The sequence below is a fragment of the Diplotaxodon limnothrissa genome, linkage group LG7, assembly GCF_057381915.1.
Source record: "Diplotaxodon limnothrissa isolate DT_005_m linkage group LG7, D_limnothrissa_male_GT1.1, whole genome shotgun sequence".
Taxonomy (NCBI): domain Eukaryota; kingdom Metazoa; phylum Chordata; class Actinopteri; order Cichliformes; family Cichlidae; genus Diplotaxodon; species Diplotaxodon limnothrissa.
This window is the reverse complement of record NC_140602.1, coordinates 4,515,967-4,526,035: the sequence shown is the minus strand read 5'-3', so window position 1 is coordinate 4,526,035 and position 10,069 is coordinate 4,515,967. Positions and strand designations below refer to the sequence as shown.

Genomic DNA, 10,069 nt, shown 5'->3' with positions numbered 1-10,069 from the left:
CCATTCAGATATACAGTCAACTTTAAGCTAACACACACATATAGAATGTAAAAAACCTGTACAGCCAGGGTTTTGTTTTTTAGCCTGCATGTTGTAAAATAGTGCTGAAATTTATGTTCTAACAGCTGCAGAAAGTCTCTCTCATTATTTATTAAATGATAGTTCCTGCTGGAAAACAGCTCCTAAACTGACTTTATAACGTTTCTTCCCCCTGGACAACAGGCATGATGAACCGCAGGGCCTCTGCCTGGGTAAGGGACCTTCTTTTGGAAGGTAATATCGTGTGATGTATGGGTACAATGTCCATTTAGAGCCACTCTTATTAAGACCCCACTTAACGTTGTTACACTGAAGAAAAAATTAAAAAGAAAGAAACAATAGAGCTCGTGATTTAACGCACCGGAGAAAATACAGCTAGTCTTTTCTGTTTTCACAGAGTTCGAGGTGGAAGATTAGAGGGCTGGACCCTCTAGTCCGACCACAGATAATGAGGGGGTGGCAAGCTTTTGGTTTTGGGCTCATTTGTAAATCAAATGGAAGATGCTACAGGAACACCGTGTCTGACGAAGTTATTATCCTCCTCTCCTCGTGAAGCCTGCAGTATTTTCATATTTTCCCCAATGGGTCGCTCATAATCCTCTCAGCTTCATAAATAGCACATTATTGAATGTACACCATCAGTTCATTACCTTGAACTGGTCGAGTAATGGAAACCTGCCTAATGTCGGGGGCCTGCTGGGATAATTAACTGAGAAAAAGAACTGTGGAGCTTCAGTGTTCATCCGAGGTAATGTTCTCACTCTCCAAACTGCATTTCAAAGAGAACATCACCACTGCCTCTTAAAAATTTCACCTTTTAGTCCGGCAGAGTGAGAGGGACTATTGAGCAGCAGTGCTCATTTTCTTTTTTCTTTTATTTTGCAGTCACTATCTCCTGTGTCTTTTCGTGATGTGAGAAATCTTTTAATGTGCTAATAAAAAGTCGTGATTGTTCCGGGCTACAAGGAGATACTGTTCAACTCAGTGATTATTTCTTAGTGCGCTAATCACCGAGAAAGCCCTAGGCCCCACTAATCAGAATGTAGATATAATAAAATGTCTCCACAGACATGATGTGGCCCTGAAGTGGCTCGTTTTCCCCCTCCCTTTTCTACCAAAACAAGCCTTGCATTAATCAATAGATTATTTGGGGCTTTTTCCTTCAAAGTGGCTGCTGTTGTACTCATTTTATTAAACTTATTCATTCATCCTGTGAATGAGCGTCAGCTTTTAGGGGGTATACTGTTCTGAGTTAAAAGGCTCAGAATAGACAGTCGGTAATGAGATGGTTTGGTTTGGTTGTTTTTTTAGTATGATTTTTTTATTTGTCATTTTCAAAACTTCCAGTACTATTATTGGCGAAGATACCATCTGAACTTGATCGCTCACGTTTCCCCATAATTAATATCTGTGTTAATAAACAGTTATGGTTTCTACTGCCGAGCTTAAATCCTACACTAATAGGTAGAAGCCACAAGGGGATCACAGATCATATCTAATTAGCTGTACCTAACACATAAGTGAAATGTTTTTATATTTATTCAGCTCTTTTAACTGCTTTTTTGCCTTCAGGTTGTGATGAGGGAAAATGTCCTTAGGGTACCATATACACAGGAACACTTAAACGAACGGTGCTACAGAGCACACCATGCTGCTCCTGTCGGGCATCATTGTGTTTCCAGAAAAGGCTCTTTGCAGCTTTTCCAGGAAAACTAGTGGGGGGAGAGTTTACATAAATGTTCCCCATAAACGTTCACTAGCGATTAGTAACCTGAGAGCTGAATGCTTAGTCATCCATTGTAAATGTCCTGCCGTTCCTTTTAATAAACCTGCCTGTTTAAGGCAATTATTTCATCGACTTTTGCTGAATGGCTCGTTTTTAAAAACATCAGCCTACTCTATTTCATGTTGGGCCCTAACTGCCTGTTAACTGATGTTTGTACTAAATCCTCTTAACACTAACTTTCATCTTTTCAGGATGTTTTGAGCCCATTTTTGCCAGAAGAATGACAGACATTGACATCAATTTATAGAACATGTGCCTTTCCTTCAGTCCTATCCTTCATTTGTCTCTGAGGAGTATTTGAAATGCTAGGCTGCAAACTTTGCCTTCAAAAGCTATGTCTGCCTCTATTTGAATGACGGGAATAGATTTGGTCAATTATTCATTAAGTAAGCATGAAGCTTTCTAATGTTCACTTGCTGCTTTCTTCAGCATGAGTTTTTTCTTTCTTTCTTTTTTTGGAAATACCCTGCAGCTCTGAGTTATCTGTTAGAGTAGAGGGATAATGAGACAGTTTCATTATTTTTATTTTTTTAAATTCATTACAGCTTTGTTGTTTTGATGTGTTGTATGTTGGCGTTTCATCTCTGTAGATAACTGCCGCAACCCTCAAGTAAACTATCCCTCACACTCTGGCCTGGCCCCGGTGATTGAATTAGCCTCTGCTACACTATCTCCCATGCTGGCAGTCACGGTGAATTTCACCATGTGAGACAACATGATAAAAGACAGGATTTGATTTGCATTCATGAAGCACTTAGGAAGTTCAAAGAAAAGTTGCCGAGCTCAACAGAGCGCACAGAGTCCTCCCTGACAGTGTCTGTTTCAGGTATCACAATTTCACCTTCAATGGAAACACTGATAATATTGCATGAGGTCATTTCCCATCAATGGGCTCCCTGTCATAGAATGCTCTGGGGTTATTTTGGTGGACACGTTTTGATATGCCTTTCCCTCCTGTGGTCAGAGATTGTAAAAACACCAGCGAGAGTGTGGGATGGCTCACGTGTCCTGGTGACACAGCCTAGAGCCTAGAGCTGGTGCCACATAAAGGAATACAACAAGCAACCAATATGAGCTTTGTGCTCCAGCTGCAGGCTGTGATTCAGAATTGTCTGGAGGCTCGCTGCCAGTTACCAGAGTTATTGCCTGAAAAGAACAGTTTAGTGTAGAGTGGATTTGGCTAAAATTGCTATGATGGATTGTGGTTTTGAATGGATAAGAATCTTTCAGCGGGAGCTTTGATGAATTTTCAAACTGAATACAGATTCTGGCAAGAGCATGAGCATAGAAGCAATGCATGGCATTGAATTACATACCCAGCGTAACATCACACCCCCAAGGCATATAAATATTGATCTGCGTGCATTTCAAGGTAAAAGGCTGACATGACATGGGAGACAAGCTCAACAGAGCTTGCTCTCTAGCCCATTATTTTCTTATCTTTCCGACAACTCAAAGCTTCATACAGTGTTTACTCTTCTGACTCTCCACTTACAGAGAGGTGAGGGGAGTTGTGAGAATTAGCAGTAGACCCCTACAGATTAGGTTTAGAGCGATGTGGGTGCGTGGCACACCAGCAGAGTGGGGAGGGAAAGGAAGAGCAATCAGGGTGACAGTCTTAATTTGAACTCTGGTGTGCATAACGCCATAACGCTAGAGGCAAAGACGCTACTCAGCACAGCCCGTCGTAAAGCAGTCATGTTTACACAGTTTAACAGCCCAGATCCTCGGATTTGCATTCATATTGGTGCATTTTCAGTTTATTTTGTCTCTCTGCGCCATGAGTGCGAGCAGCTCAGAAATGTAATGCCTGATAAGAAGAGTAATCTAAAGTTCAGAGAAGACTTGTGAACGGACTGAACACATGGGAGTGCTGCATGGATAATTCCTCATAACTTGTGCGCCAGTGTTCTCGAGCAAGGCACCTCTAACTGCCGTGTTTGAAGACCGCTGTTTATTTAGCGTCTAGGGAAATGGTGGATCTGCTTTCTATCGACTTTCTCTGGACAGGAAGCACGAGTGATTATCCTTCAGTCGAGAGAGCGGATTTATGTGGCACACCGCTAGGACGGCTGCGCGTGCTCACGCTGTGCCGCCGTGCAGAGGTTTGAGGCAGAGACCCTCCTGACCATCACACAGGGTGGGGTGCACCGAGGAGCTCCGTCCCCGTGCGCCGCCACGCCCCCGCGCTTGGCGCTGTCCGGTGCTCTAGTGCTGAACGCTGGGTGCGAACACAACAAACTGCCTGCAGCGCTGTGGGCTGCCTGCACGCTGCCGTGTTACATGGAGCCGAAAGGCGGATCTCCCAGGATGAAACAGCTTAAAGTTCAGAGGGCTCTCCTGGAAGGACCGCACCGTGGATGGCTATGAAGGAAATGTTTCTCAAGTGTGTTTCCTTTCTTTTTTAAGGATTTCCTACCAACCCCTCTGAGACACTCGGGGGTACATAACTTGCCACCAACATGATTTGGGGTGTTTTGTTATGCTGCCTTCTGACGCCAGCTGCTGGATATGAAGCACAGGAGCGACTGCCTTTCTTCCACGGGCATGTTTTTGAGAACTCACCGCCGTGTTCTAAAGTAAACGGACTGATTATTCCGGTGAGGCGCATCACCGCGCAAAAATGGTGCCCGGTCTCCGGAACGCACTTCAAACTGTATGGAAACGGCAGTGAAGCTTTCCGAGCCTTCGCTCACCACAAGCGGGGAAGTGTATTGCTCAGAACTTCCAGGGTTTTAGACAGAGAGACTCGCTCAGAATACCTGCTGAGCTTAGGTCTGTGCTGCCAGACCTGCGCACCTGGGTCTATCGTCTTCGATGTTGCGTCGGTAAAAGTGGACGTTTTGGATACCAACGATCACAAACCGACTTTTCGCAGTGCAGACAACATTCACATAAGTTTACATGACACCACTGCCCTCCGTAGTGTAGTTTACAGGCTGGAGGCTGTCGACGCAGACAGCGGAAAAAACGCAGAGTTGACGTATATCTCTGTCCCCCAAAATGGCAGTTTCTATGTTGTCCCGAAAACAGGCGAAGTTTTACTGGTCGACTCAATCCTGGGGCTCCCTTCTAAAGTCAAATTCTGCGTTTATGCCAGAGACCACGGATGGCCCCCTCTGACCAGTAAGGCTGTGTTGGTTACTGTCGCTCCACAGCGGTGGGCGACGCGTCCTGCTGAATTAGCGGGGACAGCGAGGGCAGGGCGTTCGCCGAGGGCATTACTTGACCCTGGCTCCGTGGTTTCTCTTAACGTGTCCGAAGACGCCAGCATCGGCTCGGTCATAACGAGCTTGAGTCCCACCAGATTTCAATCAGCCAGCTACGAGTTGATTTACCCGGAGTCAGAGAGCTCTCCGGTCAGCGTGGGCCGCGACAGCGGAGATATCACAATAACCAGGAGGCTGGATAGGGAGGCAGAGCCGTTCGTGGAGCTCACTGTAAAGATTCAAGATAAAAGAGGTGCGTTGATTATTCTTCTGTTAATCGGCGCTAAACTTAGGCCATGTTTCTCTCCCACCCCCCTTTCTGTTGACTGTAATTATTTCCATTGTGGTGATAATGCCCTATTTAAACGGAATGCTTGCACATTATAAGCACATGGTAAAACTGTGCCGCCATCTGGACCCGCTCACCCCTCATCAGAGGAGCCCCCTGAATAGGCCTGACATCTGGAGTGCATTCATTCAGGGCGGTAGGTGTAGCTGCAGCCTATAGGCTTATTCCACAGGTGTGCCACATGGCATCTATACATCCAGAATCCCCATTAGTGACACACTCAGTGGAGACATTGTTAGATGGCTCTTCCAGTTATTTTGATATGGATACGATATTTAAATAATGGTGAGCGATATGGGGCACACTTGTGGCAACGAGAAGAAGAGTATTTTTTAGGTTAAAGATTTATTTTACTTAATTTTTTTTAAACTGACTGAATCACATCCTTGATTGACATAGTTTGTGACTGTGAAGATGTTTTCCGAGCTAATCCTTGCAGAGTGGCAAATCACAGCGACCCTCACTCTCTCATCTACTCACATTACCCCTCTAATCCTCCTCTCATTCACTCTCTAGTCCCAGGGATTTGAAGAAGCTCTGCTACAGTCAGGAAACCTTTCAAATATCGGAGGGAAGGTGAAAGTCGTGTGTGCATCAGATATTCGAGTTCTGTTTTGCTGCTCCAAAAGTTTACCGTCGAGCTTAAAAACAAGTAAAAAAAATAAAATAAAATAAGGGGATCAAATTGATTTGCTTTGTAATTGAGCTGCACAGTGAGCAGGAAACAGTTTGCACTGTTTTCATTTGAATTGCCTGCTGCTGCTTCATTGCACAGCATGTTCTGGATGGTAATTGCATGGCTGATTGGGACACATTCTTGTAAAGGGTGTCTGCAGTTTTTTTTATTCCCCCCCCCCCCAGAACAAGCAAAAACAGTCAGAAATCTGATGCGTAACAGAATTCAGCCGCTCCAGTCTGACAGATATTCAGATCTTCCTCCATTTTACCTCTCTCACCTGCAAAACTCTCCTCTCCTGATCAAAGGCATGGCATGTCCTTTATCCTGTGACTACAGCTTGCCAGACAGAATCCTGACGGCAGTCTGGGAGGACAGGCCTTTCTTCTGCTCGTCTCACTCCCAATCCTTGCATACACACATCTCTGATAGAATGAGTCCATTTTTTATTTTTAGAGGTTTCACCTAATATGCCGTGTGGTTTTGCATTAGGATCTGCTTTGGTACTGCAGCAAATTAGTGCTGTGTCTCAAAGTTAAAGGAGAGTGCTCTTGGAGACATTAGAGAAAGAAGGAGTGAGATGTTTTCTAAATTGTGTTTCTCTCTTTGTATATGTTTGTGTGCAATTATGAGGCTGGATAGTCACATGAAGACTGACCTCAGGCACAAAAACAACATTTTTAATGAGGCCCCATGCGTTGTGTCATCTTGAGTTATTTTACTTATTGAACTCTCCGTGGCACTGAGCCATCCGTGGCGCTGATGGTCACCTGCTGAATGTCAAATAGAAAGCTGTCAGACAGCAGTCTAATAAACAGATCAAACAGCATTCCAGGAAGGAACATTTAACGCTCACCTTAAAAAGAAAGAAAGAAAATGTCCGTGATGTGGAAAAATAATCAACAGCATTCTCAGATGGCCCCGCCCCTCCCTGAGCCTGGTTCTGCCGGAGGTTTCTTCCTGTTAAAAGGGAGTTTTTCCTTCCCACTGTCGCCAAAGTGCTGCTCATAGAGGGTCATATGATTGTTGGGTTTTTCCTCTGTATCTATTATTGTGCGATCTACTGTACAATATAAAGCGCCTTGAGGCGACTGTTGTGATTTGGCGCTATATAAATAAATTTGAATTGAATTGAATTGAAAAACAAGGCCATGGAGATAAATCCTAGAGCTTGAAAATGCATTTTAACAAACTGTACAAAGATAAAGTTCTGCATTACTTTTATAATGATGCAGGTTGCTCGTTGCAGCTGCAACAATGTGGGATTCCACTCTCTTGTTGTAAGTTTGTGCATGGCCTCAGTTCCTGTATATGGCTGTAACAGTACTCGTGAAAAAATCAAGCCTCTGTTCATTTTGAGCAACACTACTGATGTTTCCGTCTTGTATTTTTAACCACTACTTCTATTCCCATTGCTACCATAAGCCATTGCTCGCAGATTAAATGTGTGATTTATTTATTGTTTTTACAGCTTAATGCACGCTTCGGTGGATGATTCCAAGAACACACAGGTTAAAGTCCATGTGGGACAATAAGTACTCTCTGTAATTAGCGGGGGAATGCAGATTTTCTAAATGTGTAGTGAATGTGTCCATTAACTAGTTAATGTGGCCATGAAATACTAATCACACTGGTGTAAGGCTTTCTTATGTTAATGGGTTTGCTGTGGGTACTGCCTTATGATTAGAGTCATCAGAAGAGCTGTTATTAGTGCTGTTGAAAAAGGAGATAAAAAGTCTAGTTTGACACTCTGGTTGCATCAATGCCACAGCCTTTTTGTTGTAAAATGTGTAAAATGCTGCTGTTTTACTTTGGCAGTGCTGGGATTTTGTTTTAGTCTGGATGGGCAGACAGACTACTGGAAATAATGACACCTATTGCTTCCTTACTGGGTCTTATCAGTCATAAAAAATAAACCAGAACATTAAAGCTAGGCTCAGATACCTTTTGTGATTTCATCCTTCTTGTGCAGGTATTCCTTTCTCAATGTCACGGCTTTCCTTTGCCAGTGGAGGATTTTTCGGTCATGATCTAATACGTCACTGCATTTTCTTTGGAACAACAGCCTGTCTGTGTTCTTACACCAGCCTGACCACCTTATACTCGTGTATTACCTTCAGTAACAGTTCCACCTTCCCAGATGTCAAAGCAAAGAAATCTCCAGCATTTTTGTAATTGTTCTTCCTTCATAGCATTTTCAAAGAGCAAGCAAAAACTCAGTGTACTCTGTGTATGACCAGTACACAGATCGCATGATACACTGTAAAAAAAAAATCTGTCAAATTTACGGTAAAATACCGGCAGCTGTGGTTGCCAGGAATATACCGTGTAAAAAATGTGGAATCTGTAAAAGACAATACGGTATACTGGTTTTGTAACCCTAATTTTTAAGGTAGACAACGTATTATTTTACCAAAATCATGATAGAAAAAACCAAATATATTTGTCAATTATACAGCAATTTAATGTAAAAAATGCAACTTTCCATAGCTTTTTACGGATATTTGCAGTAAAAAAAAAAGTAATAATATAATAATATTTACAGTAATTTGTTGTTAATTTAACAGTAATAGGATAGACCCTATTATTGTAAATAACTGTAAAAATAACAGAAATATGTTAAACCTTATTAAAACCTTTGACAGTAAAAAACACAGTGAAATTGTATAACAAATTACAGCATTTTATTTTGACCAGATACATTTTACGGTAAATTCCTGGCAACCACAGCTGCCGGTATTTTACCGCTAAAAATACAGTACAATATGAGGAACATAAATGGTTTACCGTACATTTTACATTTGCAACCGCTAAATATAGAAAAATCTAAAGATGCTCATATACAACCAAGGTAGAGAATATTACTGATAAACAATGAGAAAATTTGACATACCATTTGAAAACAGACTAAACATATTATTTTCTCTATTCCTACAAAACAGCATAGATCTTGAGAATACAGCATGTGTCCATATATATGGCTGGTAATCCATGGAGGAATGAATAAACATGAAACAAAATATTACCTGCCCCTGACCTATCAACACTAATGAGTCACTGGGTCCTGCCTTGGTGAAGGAAAGGACTCGGTGGAGTTTCTAATGCGCATGGTGTTGAAGATACAAGCTCTGCAGGAGTACTTCAATGTCCATCAGGAGTTCACTTTGGACTGGCAGGATCCCCTCTGCAGCAAAAAAAATGGACAAAGTTTGATCAGTGCTTGAGCAAAATGCACAGAAATGAACAAAACGTGCTGCCAAAACCAGATCTAATGATAAATGATTTCTTAAGTGTAAAATATACAGTTCTTAAAGGATAGCTATTGTCAAAATGCAACCTGGGCTGTTTTTTTCAGTTTTTTTTTTTTTACTGTAAACGAGACAAACATATATCTAAAAGCATAATTACGACAAACAAGCCGTTTTTGAGATTGACCATGATTTTGTTTTGTGGTCAATAGCCAGTGAATGGGAATACTAGGGGGCCGGGGCATAAATTTGAGCACATCAAAATCGATACAGTAAAAAAAAAAAAACAAAAAAAAAAAAAACAGCCCAGGTTGCGTTTTGGCAATAGTTATACTTTAAATCTACTTATGTAAAAGTTATACATAGACAACGCAGCCCTAATCACAATCATAATTTGTTGGAAAACGTATTTAAGTTTCGTATTGATTTATCATAGAACTTGAAGTTAATGGCTGAATGCATGGTGATGAGACCTATCATTCAATCTACATTTTATAGCGTATGAAACTGCTCACCTGGACATGAACCTGAGCTCGGCTGATTAAGATTAGTGTCTCCTGTCCATCTTTCTTTAGCAAAACTTGAATAATACCACTGCTTACCTCTTATTGAATCTTTGGGTGCAGACTTAATTGAAGAGCCTCGTATAAACAGGCAGGGTGTGATGTTTAGGGAAACCAAAGAATACAGCCGCCATCATTTCTGCCAGAAGACTCATTGGGTGCAACGAAGCTTTCATTGTGGACTGGCTAGATACCTTCT

The 10,069-nt window shown here is 42.1% G+C and overlaps 1 protein-coding gene across 1 annotated transcript in view; it reads left to right on the top strand.

The window, feature by feature from the left end:
- Positions 1–4,255: 4,255 nt before the first annotated feature.
- The window catches only part of LOC146627592 (neural-cadherin-like), a 116,748-nt gene continuing 110,934 nt past the window's right edge, over positions 4,256–10,069 (top strand). The window contains exon 1 of the mRNA XM_085359024.1: positions 4,256–5,287. Coding sequence (XP_085215150.1) covers positions 4,288–5,287 — 1,000 coding nt within the window. The 5' untranslated portion in view covers positions 4,256–4,287. The remainder of the gene's footprint in view (positions 5,288–10,069) is intronic.